General features: G+C 40.6%; 1 protein-coding gene across 1 annotated transcript in view; it reads right to left on the minus strand.

The window, feature by feature from the left end:
• anpeplb (alanyl (membrane) aminopeptidase-like b) overlaps positions 1-20902 on the minus strand; it is a 42909-nt gene continuing 22007 nt past the window's right edge. The window contains exons 12-20 of the mRNA XM_061823657.1: positions 20625-20755; positions 15986-16041; positions 15778-15925; positions 15494-15582; positions 11543-11659; positions 9326-9493; positions 9073-9213; positions 6725-6788; positions 1-997 (exon numbers count right to left, since the gene is read on the minus strand). Coding sequence (XP_061679641.1) covers positions 848-997; positions 6725-6788; positions 9073-9213; positions 9326-9493; positions 11543-11659; positions 15494-15582; positions 15778-15925; positions 15986-16041; positions 20625-20755 — 1064 coding nt within the window. The 3' untranslated portion in view covers positions 1-847. The remainder of the gene's footprint in view (positions 998-6724; positions 6789-9072; positions 9214-9325; positions 9494-11542; positions 11660-15493; positions 15583-15777; positions 15926-15985; positions 16042-20624; positions 20756-20902) is intronic.

Raw genomic sequence — 20902 nt, forward strand, 5'->3', positions numbered from 1 at the left:
TGGACAAAAATTGGACATTTTATTTTGTTTTGTTTATTTACAATCCTTTGGTACACATTGTTTGTTGGTCACTGGTGCCCACCCTGTTTTTGTCATTATGATTACAAAGTTACAACGATACAATACATACTGTACACATGCTTTATAGGTAAACGTTTCCCATTTCTGACCTCAAGGGTACATAAACTATGGATTTTTCCAAACTAAATAAATTAGTAATGTAAACATTAAACATAAATAGCCCAAACTCTCATTATTCTTTGCATTTATTTGTAATTCTGAACTCAATAGAATGTTTTCACTGAACATTTGCTCTATGGAATGGATGAATTCTTAAGTAGGATAAACTTGCTTGTGTTTTATGAGAACAAATATTGTAAGGATTAGTCTTGTTCCTAATGTATATTAGATCTCACTGACCATAAATTTCCAATATTTTCTGATGCCCATCTATTGTATACAAGGACTACGTTTTAACCTAACACCCAAGCATTTGGTCATGCGATTAAAAAAAAAATCATCTTTCTCAAACATTTTTACATGCATTTTACGGCAGTAAGGATTCTGTTCTTTGGCTGATAATGAACATTTTCAATATTCATATTTTCCACTTGCATTGGGAGACTATGATATATAAATACCGTAAATACTAATGTCTTTAGCGGAGTAAATTTAAATTTGTAATTTTACCTGCGTTTGACTTAGATTCTGTATTCATTTCAGGAAGTTGGTTTTAGAAAAGTGCATCAGACAGTTTTTTGGTCCATTTTCTTGAACTTAAGAGTGACAATTAGTTTGTGTATTAGAAGAGGAAGCAGCTTTCATCATCTGGTGGACCACACAAATGCTAAGTGTTGTGTGTTTTGCTTTGAAACCACTCCAGCATGATGTCCTTGTTCTCGCTGACCCACTCAATGTTGACTTTGACTTGTTCTACGGCCTGGTCAACAGCCGCAGAAGCAGCACCAAGGTCATAGTTTGCTGCAAAGTTCTCCAACTGCAAAGGTTAAGAGGTACATTTTTTAAAATAGAAAATAGGTTACACTTATCATCAGACAAAATGTGTGCAAAGGCTGAAATCAAAACGTGAGCATCCACTGGCAACCCACACGAATCCACTTGTAACAAGCCTTGCTGATGTCACTTTTAAATCAAACGGTTACGTTATATGTCTATAATCTCAGAAAGGCAAAGTTTCCATGATGCTCTCAGCAGCTAAGCCAGCCATGTACAGTATCTGGCCAACTATCAATAAAGGAGATGGTCATGAGACAAACGGCAATATTTTAAAACCGTTGTAGCGGCCACGCTATCAATGAGGGTACCAGCAACTCCCAACCTCTGATAATTTTCTCTGAGCTCATGACGAACACCATCACTAAGGCGCTTCGGCAAACGTACCCTCACTTGTTCTCTGGTAGTGGGGAGGAAGATTAAGAAAACAAAGATAGAGCAGAGAACCATGTGGTGGAAGCTGCGAAAGGAAAAGTGTTTTTCGGAAATAGGTGAGACAATCTCTCGGTGGACAGGAGGAGTTCCTGGAAGACTGCACTACTACAGCCAAGGTGATCGGAGAGACAGCCAGGAGTGTACGTGGAGTATCTTCTCAGGAAAGCGGAAAGTAGACATGGTGGTGTTGCCTCAAAGTACAGGAAATCATACAAAGAAAGAGGTTAGCGAAGAAGAAGTAGGACACTGAGAGGACCGAGAAGAGGAGAAAGGAATACATTGAAATGCGATAGAGGGGAAAGGTAGATTTTCTAAAGGCTAAACAAGAGGTATATGTGGACATGTACACCAGGTTGTACACGAAAGAATGAGAAAAGGATCTCTACAGGTTGACCAGACAGAGGGATAAAGATGGGAAGGATGTGCAGTAGGTAAGGGTTATTAAGAATAGAAAGTGACTGCTGCTCGTAGTGTGCTAAATAGATGAAAATGAAGAAAATGAGATGTTGAGGAGTGAGCAGATTGGAAAGGTTTAGAAATGAGCTCATTAGAGGGACAACCAAAGTTGGATGTTTTGGAGACAAGGTTAGAGAGAGCAGACTTTGATGGTTTAGACATGTTCCGAGGCGAGAGAGTGAGTATATTGATTGAAGAGTGTTGACGATGGAGCTGCCAGGGAAGAGAGTGACAGGAAGACCAAAGAGAAGGCTGATGGATGTTGTGAGGGAGGACATGAGGACTGTTGGTGTTTGATTGAAGAATTCAGGAGATAGGTTTACATGGAAAAAGATTACGCTGTACCGACCCATAACCCGGCTGGGTGGCTGGCGCGCTATTGAGTGGCAGTTATCTCCTTGTAACGGTGGACTGGGGTCTTGTGGGGGGGAAGAGAGCGTTTGCGGGCAAGACTGGTCACCTTGATAGACAGAGGAAGTATTCCGCTTGTCCTGGGGACAACAAAGGAGCTAGCTCGCCTTACATGAGCATAAACAGCAGGCTGGGAGTTATGGAAATTCCAGAGGAGGACAAACGGTACCTCCCGATGGACATTAGGTCGAGACTGCTACCTCCTAAGGTGTATGTTTCAGAAGAAGCATCCATACGTATAAGGCCAGGGTGATTTCGTCCACAAACTTTTTTGGCTGTTTGTGTGTGTCCTTCTGGCACATAATATTGGGAGAGGTAATGATTTGTAGTAGTCTTGACAACAGACTGACCAGCTGTGATAACTTAGAGGAGACACTTTAAATCTCTCAAACACCCGAGCTTTTTTATAATTAGGATTCAAAGGGTTTCTGTCGCTGTGCAAGATTCCAGGGTTTGTTTGGAGTGAAAATGTTGGGGTCTAAATCATTGATACAGTTAAAGATCTCCTATACTACCAGTTTCATGGCCTGAAGTTTAACATTCATTAAAAGGGTGTTTTAAAATAGCAGTTTAAGTGATCCACTGTGCTTCTGAAGTTGGCAAATTGATTAAAAGGTTTCCCTAATACGTGATGTGTTAAGTGGGTATACTTCGATTGGGGAAAACAAAATTAATAATTTGAATTGGAAGTGTTCAGAACAAATAAGATACTGTGAACTGTAAGTGGCCAAGTTCTTTCTCTCAATGTGCTGTCTGGGTGTGAGGTTGGGGGTGCTGCTCGAACAAATACTCATTTTGATCTCTGGGGAGACTTCAGCCACATGACGGAGCACAGTGCAATCAGATAATAAAGTATTTATGAAAGATTTCAGGAAGGAGTGCATCAACGAGTGCCAACTCGGTCCATATGAAGTTTCTCATAGCTTTGGCACAGCAGTCCAGGCTGAAGGCTCACCAACCCGGTGCCATCTGTCGCACTATGTCAAAGTGCTAGATGAAGAAGCTGCATAAGAACTTGGACCTAAAGGGGATGGCGCTGGACCACTTCAGATCGCTGAGGACACAGAAGCTCCAGAGGGTCTTTTTCCGCAGAGGGCAGGATTGACTGAGAGCAACCTGGCCTCTGCTGACCCTGCTTTGCATGCTTGCGGCGCTGTCAGTGATTGAAGTGAGGCCAGTGGAATCAACTAATTGTTTTTGTTCAAATGAGTCACATGGTTACTCAAGATTTATGGGAATTTCCGAGTGTGATGAAATTTAAGGTATATCCATTTGGAGAAAGGCCCAAGACATATTCAGTGACATTCTATTTGTGAGAGAAGGCCCAGCAGTTTGCAGTGCAAGTGATGCATCGTAAGTTAGAAGGAAACAGTACTTTGTGAAATTTCAAAGATATTTGGTGGATCTGTGGGAATAAAGCTTATATATTTTTGCCTTATGGCTGGACTGGTTGTTGTCATGCAGCAACATTGTGGCTTCCTTATGATATTGTAACAATTAAAAGGGGAAAAGGGCCAGGAAAAGAATATCTTAGGGGAGTGCAAAAGAGTTCCATTCTTTGAAATCTCATTATTGACAAAATACTTGAGGAAAGAAATGGCATATTGAATTTTTCCCATGGTACGGAATGACATTTTGGCAGCTCAGATGAATAATTTAACATACTTGATCAAGGGGTTTGACCGCTTATTTCACACGCAAAGAAGCCATTCGTTAACTCTATACATGACATGGCATTAGACGACATTCTGGCCTGGCAAGATAGTTTTTGTGTTTCTCTAAACTTGACGGGAGATGCGTGCTACACTTTGTTACCAGATAATTCAGATGATGTTAACAGTGTGGTAGAAGCAGTAAAGGTTATTAGGGATAGTTTTGGCCCATCGGCCCAAGTCGACTGGTCAGCCAACTCCTGGTTACAAGAGTGATTTGGGCCCATGGGTGCAATGGTAGTTCGCCTGTTAGCAGTGAACTATTGTGTGTTGTGTTTTATTTTTGCACATTCTTATTCACATTTGCAAAGGCCAGTATCCTTTGATGGATTGGCAATGTAATGCTTGGAGACAAAGCCCAAGTATCAGTATTACAGAAGGATGACTTTAAGGATGAGGCAATGAAAATGGAAAACATTGTACTGGATACATATACACTGTGTATTTTTGTGTATTGTTTGGATGGGACATTAAGTCCTTCTCAATGCACAGATCTCTTCACTATGTTACTTCGTTGAGAGGGTCCACAGCAGTAACATCCAGAAATCTCATGTCTATATCCATTTGGGACCCAGGGGCTATGCAAGGGGGGTTGAGCCATTTCATATACTCTATCTTTTAGCAACTCCACTACTGTTAAAAAATCCAAAATTGTGGCCATGACTGGCTACCATATGTTATTTTATCTAATTTCCATTTGAAAATTGTTAAGACAGACAGAGATAAGGAGGAGAATGGAGGGTCCCCGTGGGAAAGATGAGAGGTGGACCGCCTGTCCACGCCCATGGGCGGGTGCTCAAGAATGCAATAGACGATCAGACTTGTACCTTGGAGTGGTGACACCTCTTAATAAAACAATGAGCCTAAACTTCAGTCTCTGAGAGTGCTTCCTCCATTTACTGCCTGGACTCAAGGGGAAAATACATTTCATTACCAAACATGAACAATGGTTGAAAACCCCATTAGCCTTGATTTGTGATTCCAAAACTAGTTCATAAATTTCATGTAAATATGATGAGGCGAATAGAGATTTTTATGCTTTCACGGTCATAACGCCCTCTGAAGGAAAGTGTAACTTCAATGTGGCACGTGAGAAAAATTATTTTGACACCCCTGCTGTGAACGCTCATCTTAGTTTTGGGAAAAAAAAAAAAATCTTAATTATTCCCAAGACTTTTGGGAGGATATTATTTGGATGGACAAGATGAAAGTAGAATATCTTGGAAGGTGTTTGTCCAGTTATATCTGGGCTAAATGTAGCACAGGATTTCAGAACCAATAGTCATACATGGGGGTGGTAATGTGGCTTGCTCCTTCAGGACCTGAACACTTGCTGTGATTGATGGAACCATAAATTCTACTCTTTAACAAAAAATCCTGAAGGAGAATGTCCAGCTTTCAGTTTGTGACCGCAAGCTGCAGCAGGAACATGATCGAAAACATTCCAGCAAGTCAACTTCTGAATGATTTAAAAAAAAAAAAGGGCCTTGTCAAAGTCCTGTAGCATGACTTTATAAAAAGGATGTTAATGCTTGAAAACTCTCCATTTCTGCAATGAAGAGTGGCCCTAAGTATCTCCACAGTGTTAAGAAAGTCTCATTATCAGTCATACATTCACTTGTTGCTGTTCTGGATGGCCCAACTAGTTATTAGGTTTAGAGGCCATTTTTGTATTTTGTTTTTTGCACAGGGTCAGGTAACTTGAAGTAGTTTGTTTTTCAATATTTTTTCACGGCACTGTACTCAACATGTTTTCAGTCCCATCCATAAATTTTAATTAGGATTTAGACTTTTGCCAGATTTAGACTTTTGGATTTGTTACTTCCGAGAGATAGGGACTGGGCCAAACTGCAACTAGTGAACATCCATGAATAATTGATAGCCATTAGAATTGCATTGGGAAAACATAATATTTTAGCCCCCCACACCCATCCCGTAGTACGCGGTGATATACAACCGATAAGTGTTTTTCCAGATTAAAAAAAAGAAAGACATGGCAAAAGAAGGGTAGGAAAGTGTGTTAAACTGCCATCTGATTAATTTAGAGGGGAAAATATTGTTTACATTTGAAATCTTTGACACCTGTTACTGAACCATTTTGACACACTTTATAATTAGACTCATACCCACACTCACCTTTTACAACTCTTTGATAGCTAAGCCATTTTTTATCATGCAGTAGCAACAACAATGTCGTAGCACACCTGTTAAAAAGCTTAATGTTGAATTTGAGTGTGGCAGAGAGGGGCCTGTCATAAATGTGTTGGAATCTTAACAAATATTAATGCACCTTTGAGCCTCTGTGACTCAGCAGCCCTATCCTCCCACAGTCGGTCACAAATACCATAATAGACCGTGAAAAAGGAAAAATGGCCCAAATCCCATGGGCAAACATGGCTGCTGCAGCTACAAGGAACCTACCATAAACACAGCCCAAACATGAAATCTAGTTCACCCATTTAAAAAACTCAAAGTTCTTACATGCCTTGTTGGTGAGATCATAACTGAACATGATTGTTCAGATATTTGTCATACCTGTCCAACTCTTTTGATTTACAAAAACAAACAAACACAATTTCATCATTTCACAAAGTAATGCTATAAAACTCATAAGAGCTGGAATCCAGTGACTCATTTAGAGAGCATCTGTATGTTATGATAGGTTTGTTTTGATATCACTACTAAAGATGAATTACCTCCTTCAGTTCAAATTGTGTTGAGAACCTCCTGGTCACTCCCTCAATCAGCTTGGCCCCATCCCTGGTGACAGACAAATATATATTAGAAATAACATGATTGTAATGTTAAAAATATTTGGACTCAATATTGGAAATCTGCGGCACGGTGGCGCAGGTGTAGAGCATTGGGGTTACAGTTCTGAGGACCGGGCGGGGTTCAAATCCTGGCCTCGCCTGTGTGGAGTCTGAATGTTCTCCCCATGCTTGCGTGGGTTTTCTCTGGGCACTCCGGTTTCCTCCCACATCATGCATTAATTTGACACTCTAAATTGCCCCTAGGTGTGATTGTGAATGTGAATGTTGTTCGTCTTTATGTGCTTTGCAATTGGCTGACAACCAGGTCAGGGTGTACCTCACCTCCTGCCGGATGAAAGCTGGGAGAGGCGTGAGCACTTCTGCAAACCCAATGAGGATAAGCGGCTCAAAAAATGGATGGATGGATATTGGAAATCTTGACTAAGCCTCTGATAACATCATTCAGATTATATTACATGTTTAACCTGAAATGAATCAGCACTACTCCCTGGTAATGACAAACATTGTGGCCTTTATGAGAAGGAAATCCAGATAAGCACTAATTACAAATGATGACCTTTGTACTAGATGACAACAAATTCAAACAAGACATTGTGTATTACCAACTTTGTGGCACATTTGTTCAACAAACTGCTCACTTCAGAGGATGATTCAAATGGAGTAACTGTCAAGTACGCAAGATGAACACACAGACAGTCCAATGTCTCTATTCAAAATTGCAAAACCTTTCTTTCAATCGCTAAACACTCCATAAACAATTTTCTTTAGTCCATTTCGAAGGATGACATTAGGAAGGTCAGCAATCTCCCCCCCCCCCCCGTGGCTTAACAAATATAATAGCCATAAACAGCAAAATTAAAATTTCCTATGAAACATCCATCCATTTTCTTAGCCGCTTATCCTCACAAGGGTAGCAGGAGTGCTGGAACCTATCCTAGGTGTCAACAGGCAGAAGGCAGTGTACACCCTGAACTGGTTGCCAGCCAATCGCAGAGCACACATAGACATACAGCCGCACTCACAATCACAACTAGGGGCAATTTAGAGTGTCCAATTAATGTTGCATGTTTTTGGGATGTGTTAGGAAACCAGAGTGCCCAGAGAAATCCACGCAGGCATGGGGAGAACATGCAAATTCCACACAGGCGTCACGTTTAAGATAATGAAGCAAATATAAATATTAAAAATATAACCCAAGTGATTTTATTTATTAAGGAAGAAAGAAAATGAAGGTCCCTGGCCCTGTGTGAAAAAGTAAATGCTTCCCTTGAATTATGAATTAACTGTGGCTAATCACAATTTTTGGAAAAGTGAGCTCATTTTTACTGACCACACTTTAGTTTGGTTATCTCTAGACCTGTTCAATCAAGAAATCATCTAAATACAATGTGTGACAAAATGCAATCGGCAAAAAGATCTCAAAATAGCACGATCCAAAGAAATTCACGAGCAGATGAGAAATAAAGTATTGATGTAATTCAGTCTAGAAAGGGTTATGAAGTCATTTTCAAAGCTTAAGGACTCAAGCAAATCACATTGAAAGCGATTTTCCACAAATTAAGACCACATGGAATATTGGTGAACCTTCACAGAAAAGAACTATCATTGCAACAGTTAAACATTGTGGTGATAGTGTAACCATTTGATGCTTCCTTGCTCCTTCAGGACTTGGACATCTTGCGGTGATTCATGGAACCATGAATTCTACCCTTTAAAAGAAAATCCTGGAGGAGGGTCAACCATCAGTTTATGACCTCAAGCTGAATACTACTTGGCTTATAGAGCACAACAACAATCCAAAACACGACAGCAAATCAATGTCTCAATGGCTTATGAAAACAAAATGAAGGTTTTACAGTGGCCAAGTCAAACTCTGGACTGAAATCCAATTGAAATGCAGTTCCTGCAAAAAAAAAAAAAAAAAAGAAAAAAAAAACTCTGGCGTTGCTGAATTAAAGTAGTTCTGCAAGGAATAGCCAAAACATCTCCACAGAGATTTGAACCAATCTTTAAAAAAAAAAAAAAGCTTTATTTTTAGGTTTAGACAAGGCCAGGTAGCTTTGAATATTTTTTCCCTTTCATAAATACGGTAATTTAAAAACTGCATTTTATGCTTTATATCTACTTGGGTTATAATCTTGAATTTTTTTTTCAAATTTGTTATATGATGTTAAAAAATAATAATTGGAGAAGGGACTGAATACTTTATGACAGTACACAGATAAACACAACATAAAACAGATATATTCATGAAAGAACCAAGAACCAACCCCTGACTAACGTAGTTCCAGTGTGCTCGAATAAAATTCCAGGCCAATCCATGCCCTGCCACATTTATGGCAATGTAGTTAATAGTAGATGTAACATCCATCAGTCGTATCTTCTCAGGGTCCAAAGTGTACTCCAGGTATCTGCAAGAAAAGCAAAAATCTTTTCTGTCTATCTTAAGGTGTGGCCATAATAAAAAAAAGTTAGATATTAAACGCATTATCATCTTTATTATGAAACATCATTACACATCACCTGCTTAGAAGCCAGATCTTCTTGGTGCACGAAAGCGCTTTACGAAGCTGGTCTTTCTCTGAGGTTTCACTTGTGGTTTGGAACTTCTTCCAAGCAAACTCCCACTCTTTTTCACCCCCAGCAGCTACAGCTTGGCAGTAGATGACTGACCGCAAGTTGGGGTGAATGCTGAGTCACACAAACACAACCACAAACATCAAACTTTTTGGGATGTATTTTCTTATTTCTTGCTACAGATGCTCAACAAACTCACTACAGTGGAGTTAGAAAATATCCACAATTCGGTTGCAGATAGCCGCAATGTATCTTTGGGAGAAATATTTTACAGCAAACATTGATAAATCCCACTGATGGTGTAGTTGTACACACGCTTGCCTTTGGTGCGGGCAGCATGGGATCGATTCCCGCTCAGTGATGGTGTCAATATCTGCCGTGCGACTGACTGGGGACTAGTTCAGGGTGTAGTCTTCCTTTTGCCCGAAGCTAGCTGGGAAAGGCTCCATCTTACCAGCATTCCTTGTGAGGATAAGCAGCTTGGATAATGACATGACATTGATAAATCCATAAGTACAGTATTTTATACACCCAAAACCTAAATAAGAGAACAAAAACAGGATAGCACTGTCGTATGGGAGTTTAGACATAAAAACATGTGGATTCATAACAAGCTCTAATGCAGCCCGAGGGGGGCACGAGCCAGTGCAATCTGTAGGCCGGTACCAAGCCCGGAAAAATGCAGAGGGTTGCGTCAGGAAGGGCACCCGGCATAAAAGCTGTGCCAAACAAATATGAGAAGAATCCCATACTGGATCGGTCGTGGCCCGGGTTAACAACGCCCGCCCCCGGAGCCGCGAACCTGCAGGGTGTCGGTGGAAATTCAGCTTCTGTGGGTCGTCCACAAAGAAGAGGAGAAAAGCGGATTTGTCGGGAGAAGGAGAAGAGGAATGCCCAGAGCCTACAATTGAGTGTAAGGGACTTTGAATGTTGGGACGATGACAGGAAAAGTTCAGGAGTTGCTTGGCATGATGAGTAGGATGTGACCAATAGAAATTCTGGAAGGAACTAGATGAGGTAGTTCTGAGCATCCCAGACAGAGAGAGAGTTGTGATTGGTGCAGATTGTAATGGACATGTTGGTGAAGGAAACAGAAGCGATGAAGAAGTGATGGGTAAGTACAGCATCCAGGAAAGGAACTTTAAGGGACAGATGGTTGTGGACTTTGCACAAAGGATGCAAATGGCTGTAGTGAACACTTATTTCCAGAAGAGGCAGGAATATAGAGTGGCCTACAAGAGCGGAGGTAGAAGCACGCAGGTGGATTATATTTTGTGCAGACGATGTAATCTGAAGGAGGTTACTGACTGTAAAGTAGTGGTAGGAGAGTGTAGCTCGACAGCATAGGATGGTGGTGTGTAGGATGACTCTGGTGGTGGGGAGGAATATTAAGAAGACAAAGGTAGAGCAGAGAACCATGTGGTGGAAGCTGAGAAAAGGAAGAATGTTGGGCGGCCTTTCGGAAAGAGGTGAGACAGGATCTCGATGGACAGGAGAAGCTCCCAGAAAACTGGACTACTACAGCCAAGGTAATCAGACAGACAGGCAGGAGAGTACTTGGTGTGTCTTCTGGTAGGAAAGGGGAGACGGACAGTTGGTGGTGTAACCCCAAAATACAGGAAGTCATACAAGGAAAGATATTAGCAAAGAAGAAGTGGAACACTGAGAGGACTGATGTGGCTTTATCTGGTTAGTCATACTGAACTCCTATTTTGAATACTACTGTATGTACAGTACACTTCCCTACAATAAGCGTCAACATCTACTGTACATTCATTTATTTGCCGTAACAGTCACATGGCCAGGCTATATTTTTGTTATTTCTTTAGATTTGGAGGGTATGTTTTTTTCAAATCAATTTTACATTTTCAGTCAAATATAGTAGAATCCTTTTTTCCCCTGTGTTTGGGAGACCTTAGAGATGAGTATAAACAAGTTTTGCTCTGCCTCCTGTATGAGAATGTCAAACTCAAAAGCTCTTTTCGACAGTAACTACCCAAACACAATACTTCCCTTTGCTAAGCCATTGATGGAGACTTAACTCAGACAAGTATAATCATTGACATAATTAAGATGACCACACTGTTAGAATGATTGAACAGAAAGAAAAAAAATAGGTTGAAGTCTTAATACGACATTTCATTTACCAAACTGTGTCCATACCTGTTCGTCGTGGTATCATTGTTGTTCATCCATATGTGAAACATCTTTGTCGCTCTATCTATGCATTCTTGGAGTCCGTTGGAACAAGCCACGTCAATGGCTGTGATTTGGCTGTGCCTTGAAATGAAACCAGTGTGTTATTTCTTCTGCAAAGTAATCAATAAACCATGTTTTTAATCGTAAGCAAAGAGAGCACGTTACTGACAAGTGTTTTGCTGCCCAGATTTGTCATATTTCATTGATTATTTAAACAAATAACCCTGGATGTCTACACTTTGTTTGGATTTGGGTCTTGTCAGAGAATACTAAATTCATACAATTACCGGTAACTTTAAGGACTCCTGATGTACTAATTATGGATGTACTCAGCATGAAAACTGACCTGCAGTATATGAGTTAAAAACTATTTGTGAAGCTGAGAGAAAATCAACAGGTAATCAATATAATTGTGTAACCTTTGACCTGAACGCACCACTAGTCTACCACATAAAAAAATAAATGGGTCAAGGAAAACAGCAGTTGATGACAGAAGCACTGTGACAGCTATCTACAGTGAAGAAAATAAGTATTTGAACACCCTGCTATATTGCAAGTTCTCCAACTTAGAAATCACGGAGGGGTCTAAAATGTTCATTGTAGGTGCATGTCCACCGTGAGAGAGATAATCTAAAAAAAAAAAAAAAATCCAGAAATCACAATGTATGATTTTTTTTAATGATTTATTTGTGTGATACAGCTGCAAATAAGTATTTGAACACCTGAAAAAATACCAATGTTAATATTTGGTACAGTAGCCTTTGTTTGCAATTACAGAGGTCAAACGTTTCCTGTCATTGTTCACCAGGTTTGCACACACTGCAGGAGGCATTTTGGCTCACTCCTCCACACACATCTCTAGATTAGACAGTTTTCAGACTTTCGCTGAGAAACACGGAGTTTCTGCTCCCTGGAAAGTTTTTCTATTGGGTTTAGGTCTGGCTACACCACGCCAGAACTTTGATATGCTTCTTACGGAGCTTACTCCTTGGTTTTCCTGGCTGTGTCCTTCGGGTCATTGTCATGTTGAAAGATCCAGCCACAACCCATCTTCAATGCTCTGACTGAGGGAAAGAGGTTGTTCCTCAAAATCTCACAATACATGGCCTTAATGCAGTGCAGTCGTCGTGTCTAATGTGCAGAAAAACACCCCCAAAGCATGATGCTACCACCACCATGATTCATGGTAGAGATGGTGTTCTTGGGATGGAACTCATCATTCGTCTTCTTCCAAACACGGTTAGTGGAATTATGACCAAAAGGTTCCATTTCGGTTTCATCTGACCACAAAACCTTCTCCCATGACTCCTCTGTATCATCCAAATGGTCTTTGGCAAACTCAAGACGTGCCTTGACATGTGTTGGTTTAAGCAGGGGAACAGTCGGTGCCATGCATGATTTCAAACCATGGGGTCTTAGTATATTACCAACAGTCAACTATGAAACAGTGGTCCCAGCTCTTTTCAGGTCATTAACCAAGTCCTGTTGTGTCGTCCTGGGCTGATTCCTCACGTTTCTAAGGATCATTGAGACTCCACTTGGTGATATCTTGCATGGGGCTCTACTCGGATTGAGATTGACCGTCATCTTTAGCTTCTTCCATTTACTAATGATTGCTCGAATAGTGGACCTTTTTTCACCAAGCTGCTTGGCAAATTCTTCGTAGCCCTTCCCAGCCGTGTGGAGTTGTACAATTTTGTCTCTGGTGTCTTTGGACAGCTCTTTGGTCTTGGTCATGTTCCAGGTGTCTTTATGCAGCTAACGATCTCACACAGGTGCATCTGATACAGGGTCAGAATTCTGGCTGACAGACAGGAGTTCAAATACTTATTTATAACTGTATCACACAAAGAAATTGTTAAAAAAATTATACATTAGGATTTCTGTATTCTTCTTTTTAGATTATCTCTTTCACAGTGGACATGCACCTACGATGAAAATTTCAGACCCCTCCATGATTTCTAAGTGGGAAAACTTGCAATATAGCAGGATGTTCAATTACTTATTTTCTTCACTGTATAAGAGACGTGAGTGATTACGTCAATTTGTTTCAGGTGTGCGTGGCAAAAAAGCCCTTTCCCTATGGAAGTTAATATATGCCACTAGTATTGTAATTTAAAAAAGAAAGAAAAGTTAAAGTGAAATACAGCTATTGAAAATGTGCTCACTTTGAAATAACAATATGAATTTTAAAATGTCAAAAAATTGGATCATTTTTTGAAACAGTGTCATTATTGATTGTTTGGGGAGGTTTGCATGTGGCGACCTATCCACTACATGTGCCACAAGCATGGATTTGTTCCATTTATTAACATGTGCATGACTTGTAGGTGTGGATACTGCCTTCCAAAGTGATAATGTCTCTATTGCTTTTCTAAGCGCTTGATTTTTCCGCACTCTGGATTTCACTGCTGCAAGTAAAACCCTCTTGCCTCTTTGGCTATCAGGGTAACGAAAGCCATACTAATCATTGGTTCCACAGTCAAACTGGTACATGAGTTGCTGCACATTTGCACGACACGAGAGCGCCTCCTCACAACATGTTTATTTTCGGGAAATTTGAAAACGTGTTGTAATTCTTGATCGTTTGAGGTATTTTGATGACAAACGTTTTTTCACTTTCACTTTAGTCTTATTTAATTCTGTACAAGTACCGGTACTTTTGTTCCCCTACAAAAAGCATGGGTTGGTGATAGTGCTTTAGGGGGGTGCTGAAAAATGTACAGCCCCACGCCGTCATGACGCCTTCAGTTTGAAAAGCACTGCCCTAAAATGTGGTCTTTTGATCAAATACTGTAAAATCTTCTCAGGTGTGAATCTGATACAGAGGTAAATAACTGCATTGGACAGATTCACTGTTAAATATTCATATTTTAATGTCAAAGCCGTTTTTAGTATGTAGAAATAAAGAAACTGGCCTTACTGTTCTAATATTTTTGCAGATGAGTGCATTTTTAAAGTATAAATTAGAGTAGGGTTATCATATTCATTAGCTAGGTTAAAGTCAGCATGATGCAAGTCAAATCAGATCAAATCTTTGTAGGAAGATCTCTACATAGAATTTATATGTTCTGCTTGCATGTTCTTCCCAGTGTTCTGTTTCCTCCTTCCTCCTCCAGTTTCCTTGTTGTTCAGTCTCTAAATTTCCCATTGGTATGCGAGTGGTTGTTTGTCGGCCCCGCCCTTTGGTGAGAGATCATTTCTGGAAAGAACTAAATGTTCATAACACCCCGTGTGCACACACACACACACACAAATATGGAAAAGGTCCCTCCAAATAAAGTGCTGAATGGGGGCCCATGAGCTGGTGCTACACCCTTGTTTGTCTATATATGTCTTGTGATTGCCAATTCATCACCACAAATAGCACCCCATGACAGAAAAAGGAACTCTTTTAATAACCAATTCTTTCAAAGTCAATAAAAAAAACTCGTGTACTCTAAAAAAAATGAAAATCCTTGACTGAATAATGTAGGTATGCATATACTGTATATTAGCTGCCATGGTTCATGACTGTTTAGCACATCTCCGTCACAGTTCTGAGGACCCAGGTTCAAATCCTGGCCCTGGCACCGTGGAGTTTATGTGTTCACCCCGTGCCTGTTTTTTTTTTTTCTCCAGGTACTTCAGTTTCCTCCCACATTCTAAAAACATGTGTGGTAGGTGAATTGGAGACAAAATTGTCCCTAGGTGTGTATGTGTGTATGAATGGTAGTTTGTTGAACTGGCGACCAGTACTGGGGGTACCCCACCACTCGCCTAAAGATACCTGGGAGAGCCACCAGCATACCTGTGACGCTCGTAAGGATAAGTGGTAAAGAAGATGGATGAATGGATATACATTACAGTATCTATATTTGCCATCTATACACACCTAATTGATAAAAACACAAAAAATAACACATCATTCCTTACTGTAAGGAATGGTCCAATGGAACTTCAGCGTTATCAGTCAAGTTACTGAAGAAGCTGTGTAGGTTTTCAACTTGATCCCGAAGATAGGCCTGAAGGAAAAACAGTTTTACGAAATGTATGAGTCCGTTGGTAGAATGTTTTGTTTGATTTTATAAACAGCAGACATTTATGTCCCCAGTAAACACTAAAAATTACAAAGTCAATACACTCAGAAAATTATGACAAATAAGTGAATCATGTACAATTTTTAAATAAACTGTTAATATTGTGATATTGGAACATGCCTGTATAGGTCCATACACCTCAGAGCGGTCAAACATGACGACAAAGTACTCAAGATTCCGAACTGCGGACTCCCAGGGTATATAATCTTTCTCATTCCGAAGGAACATTGTTGCATTTAGAGCCAGAGTCACATCAACAATTTTGGCCCTAAAAGAAAAGCAATGTGAATGAACAAGACCAGATTTAATTGAGGTGCGTTGGTACTACCTTGCCAAATTAAATGCATCATCAATAAGCTGTCCTCTGTTCATCACTGGAATATGCTAGAGAGCAAAAAACAAAAAGAGAGAGAGAGGGATAAATGTTTAAGACAACTCTGTACAGTACATTATGCAATTTAACAAACAGGTTGGATATCAAGACAGTCTGACATTGTGGACATTGAAACAACTGATCCCAAAACTTGGGCTCGCGGCGAAAAAACCTTTGTGCATCCATTTGTCAGTTCAAATAAGGACATAAGAAATACTGTACAGTTGTTGAAGCTGACAGGGGTGGTGACCCTGCATAAGGGCCAGTGCCCCAACATATAGTATACTATTCTGGATAAAATACAATCATAAGTCAAGAGCGAAATCAAGCGGTACAATATACAATGTATTTTTACTGAAGTCCTGCAACCCTACACCCCTCTCTGAAAACTGTGATCATGTATAGTTGGCCTCACAATCACAAACACTAAACTTCAGACTTTTGAGAACGATTTTAGCATCATCACTGCTCTTCTTCAGGTTCACATTTCAGTTGCAGTTATTGCCAATACCAGCGAGCAAATCATGTTTTAAACCAAAATCAACAGACGTAAATTCTAGACATCTGTCTCAGAGGCCATTTTTTTTTCTCACTCATTTTTGGTGCGGCATATGACAATAAAGGGGCATTTCTTGTCATTGTATCACAAATGTATTACGTATGGTTATCTATTTTTTTTCTGATTACTTACTACTATTATTTTCTGATGATGGTGTTCTCATATCATAGTAAGGCATATTTTTTCATTCTGCTTTTGCTTACGATTATATTTGGTGACAAATTGCTGAGATTTCATTTTCCCCCTTTTTTTTCCTTTCGGCTTGTCCCATTAGGGGTCACCACAGCGTGTCATCTTTTTCCATCTTAGCCTATCTCCTGCATCTTCCTCTCTAACCCCAACTGCCCTCATGTCTTTCCTCACAACATCCATCAACCTTCTCTTTGGTCTTCCTCTTGCTCTTTTGACTGGCAGCTCCATCCTCAGCACCCTTCTACCAATATACTCACTCTCTCGCCTCTGCACATGACAAAACCATCGAAGTCTGCTCTCTCTCACACTTTGTCCCCAAAAACATCCAACTTAGGCTGTCCCTCTAATGAGCTCATTTCTAATCCTATCCATCCTCCTCACTCCTAGCGTGAACCTCAACATCTTCATTTCTGCTCCCTCCAGTTCTGATTCTTGTCGTCTCTTCAGTGCCACCTTCTCTAATCCATACATCGTGGCTGGCCTCACCACTATTTTATAAAGTTTGGCCTTCATCCTAGCAGAAACTCTTCTGTCACACAACACACCAGACACCTTCCGCCAGCTGTTCCAACCTGCTTCGACCCGTTTCTTCCCTTCCTTACCACACTCACCATTGCTCTGGATTGTTGACCCCAAATATTTTAAGTTGTCCACCCTCGCTATCTCTTCTCCCTGGAGCCTCACTCTTCCCCCTCCACCTCTCTCATTCACGCACATATATTCTGTTTTACTTTGGCTAATCTTCATTCCTCTCCTTTCCAGTGCATGTCTCCATCTTTCTATTTGTTCCTCCAGCTTTTCCGTGCTTTCACTGCACATCACAATATCATCTGCGAACATCATAGTCTAAGGGGATTCCAGTCTAACCTCATCTGTCAGCCTATCCATAACCACAGAAAACAGGAGGGGGCTCAGAGCTGATCCCTGATACAGTCCCACCGCCACCATAAATTCTTCTGTCACAACTATGGCACAGCTCACAACTGTTCTGCTGCCATCATACATGTCCTGTACTATTCTGACATATTTCTCCACCACACTAAACTTCCACATGCAGTACCACAGTTCCTCTCTTGGTACTCTGTCATAGGCTTTCTCTAGATCCATGTAGCTCCTTCTGAACTTCTCTGTACTTTTCCACAAGCATTCTCAAGGCAAATAATGCATCTGTGGTACTCTTTCTAGTCATGAAACCAAACTGTTGCTCGCAGATACTTACTTCTGTCCTGAGTCTAGCCTCCACGACTCTTTCCCATAACTTCATTGTGTGGCTCATCAACTTTATTCCTCTATAATTCCCACAGCTCTGACACAATGTAGCTCCTTCTGACCTTTTCTGTACTTTTCCACCAGCATCCTCAAGGCAAAAATGCATCTGTGGTACTCTTTCTTGCGAGGCATGAAACCATACTGTTGTTCGCAGATACTGACTTCTGAGCTCTACTCTCCACTACTCTTTCCCATAACTTAATTGTGTGGCTCAGGTTTAGGGTCAGTTCTGCAAGTCCCCTTTGTTATTAAAAATGGGAACTAGTACACTTTTCCACCATTCTTCAGGCATCTTCTCGCCCACTAGTATTCTGTTGAATAAGTTGGTAAAAAAAAAAACCTGGAGAGATCCTTTTCTCCTTCTTTTGTGTCCAACCTGGTGTACACGTCGTCATATGCCTCTTGTTTAGCCTTCGCCACCCCTACCGTTGCCCTACGTCACATCCCAATGTATTCCTTTCGCCTCTCCTCAGTCCTCACTGTGTCCCACTTCTTCTTTGCTAATCTCTTTCCTTGTATGACTACCTGTATTTTGGGGTTCCATCACCAAGTCTCCTTCTCCCCTTTCCTACCAGAAGACACACCAAGTACTCCCCTGGCTGTCTCGCTGATTACCTTGGCCAGTCTTCTGGGAGCTCCTCTTGTTCATCGAGAGCCTGTCTCACCTCTTTTTGAAAGGCCGCACAGCATTCTTCCTTTCTCATCTTCCACCACATGGTTCTCTGGTCTACCTTTGTCTTCTTAATCTTCTTAATCTTCCTACCCACCACCAGATCCATCCTACACACCACCATCCTATCCTGTCGAGCTACACTCTCACATACCACTACCTTACAGTGGTATGATTTGTGTTGCATGTGGTATGATTTCAGATTACACCGTCTGCACAAAATATAATCACCTGCGGGCTTCTACCTCTGCTCTTGTAGGTCAGTCTATGTTCCTGCCTCTTCTGGAAAAAAGTGTTCACTACAGCCATTTCCATCCTTTTTGCAAAGTCCACCATCATCTGTCCCTCAATGTTCCTCTCCTGGATGTGGGGCATAGCCGCTAATCACATTTTACAGAACATCCTCCATTTCAAATTTTAGTCTCATCACTCGATCTGATACTCTTTTCACCTCCTAGACATTCTTAGCCAACCCTTCCTTTAAAATAACCCCTACTCTATTTCTCTTCCCATCTACTCCATGATAAAATAATTTAAACCCTGCTCCTAAACTTCTAGCCTTACTACTTTTCCACCTGCTCTCTTGGATGCACAAGATATCAACCTTTCTCCTAATTATCATGTCAACCAACTCCTGAGCTTTTCCTGTCATAGTCCCAATATTCAAATTCCCTACACTCAGTTGTAGGCTCTGTGCATTGCTCTTCTGCTGATGAATCCGGTTTCCCCCTCTTCTTTGTCTTTGACCCCACAGTAGCTGAATTTCCACCGACGCACTGCAGGTTAGCGGTGCCTGGGCTGGGTGTTGTTAACCCGGGCCACGAATGATCCAGAATGGGATTCTTTAGATGAACACTCGTATTCCTTTGGCATAGTTTTACGTTGCATGCCATTCCTGACGCCACCCTCTGCATTTATCCGGGCTTGGGACTGGCCTACAGATTGCACTTGCTTGTGCACCCATAGGGCTGCATCTCGTTGTTGTCATCCATTCAATCCACACTAGTAGCCAGCTGCAGCTTTCACCCTACAATTTCTAATCATGTGAAAGCACTCATGCTTGAACAGTCTTTTTTTAAAAGAGGAATTGAAACGGGACTTTTGTCCGTAATATGCAAACAAAAACACGCAATACAGTATGATAGGAGAGATGGTGTCAGAACAATTTGTATTTACTAATAACACTAGCTCACTATATTTTAAATCAAATTAAAAGTAAATTCCATATTATGTATTATAATGTTTTAGCTCAAGCATTCTGATACAAAAAGTTCTCCAAGTAATCTATTTGTACAATGATTTAAAAAAAACAATATGTTCACCTCCATTTACACAGCGTCAATGAACACAAGTTGTGCACACAAGCTGCTGTATTGTGCCTACTGAATGCAAAGATGAATGGCAGTTCCCAAGTAGGGGCTAAATCCATGATATATGAAGGCTCATATCTTGTGTGTCCAGACGGATTCTGTCCTGGAAGTCCCTTGCAAACCCAGCACTCTTGAATAAAAATGAACTTTTCACTCATAAAATATTCTTTGAATAACATTCATCGGGCAGAAATGAACAAAGTTCAGTTCACATTCAGCCAAAATATGAACTCCTTCATAAACTTTTGTTTTTATTAAACTGTTCATTGAATTGTTGAATTGAATCGAATTGAAATGTTCAGGTTTAACACTAACATAGCTTGTCTGGTCGCCTGTGCAAAGACACCCTGACAGTGTTCCAACCACTAGTCCAGCCATTCAGAATTCTCTGTTGAACAAACTCCTTTAACCAAATACCTACTTATAATACTGCTTGTGGCCCTTCTACCCTACACACTCAATCCAACTCAATTTCCTCCTCAAATAAGTACACATAATTTTTTTTTTTATCTGCCTGTTTGGCAGAGTACTCACATGTGGGTTTGATTCCAGCTGAATGAAGAGTCGCTGCCAGTTTTCTGGGTTGTAATTGACACGATAATATCCAGTACAATTGATATTTGCAAGGATCCACTCTCCGTGCTTAGAAATGAATGCATCTTTAACTGCACCAAAGAAAATATTAGTTATTAGAATTGATGTGTGTGAGAATGTTTGTAAAAATTATAAGAGTGGAAAAGAAAGACTATCCCATATAGCTAAATATTTGAATGCCTTTCAGATGTTTGAATGTTTCATTAAAATAATAATAT

This window comes from Syngnathoides biaculeatus, chromosome 6 (genome assembly GCF_019802595.1).
Source record: "Syngnathoides biaculeatus isolate LvHL_M chromosome 6, ASM1980259v1, whole genome shotgun sequence".
Lineage (NCBI taxonomy): Eukaryota > Metazoa > Chordata > Actinopteri > Syngnathiformes > Syngnathidae > Syngnathoides > Syngnathoides biaculeatus.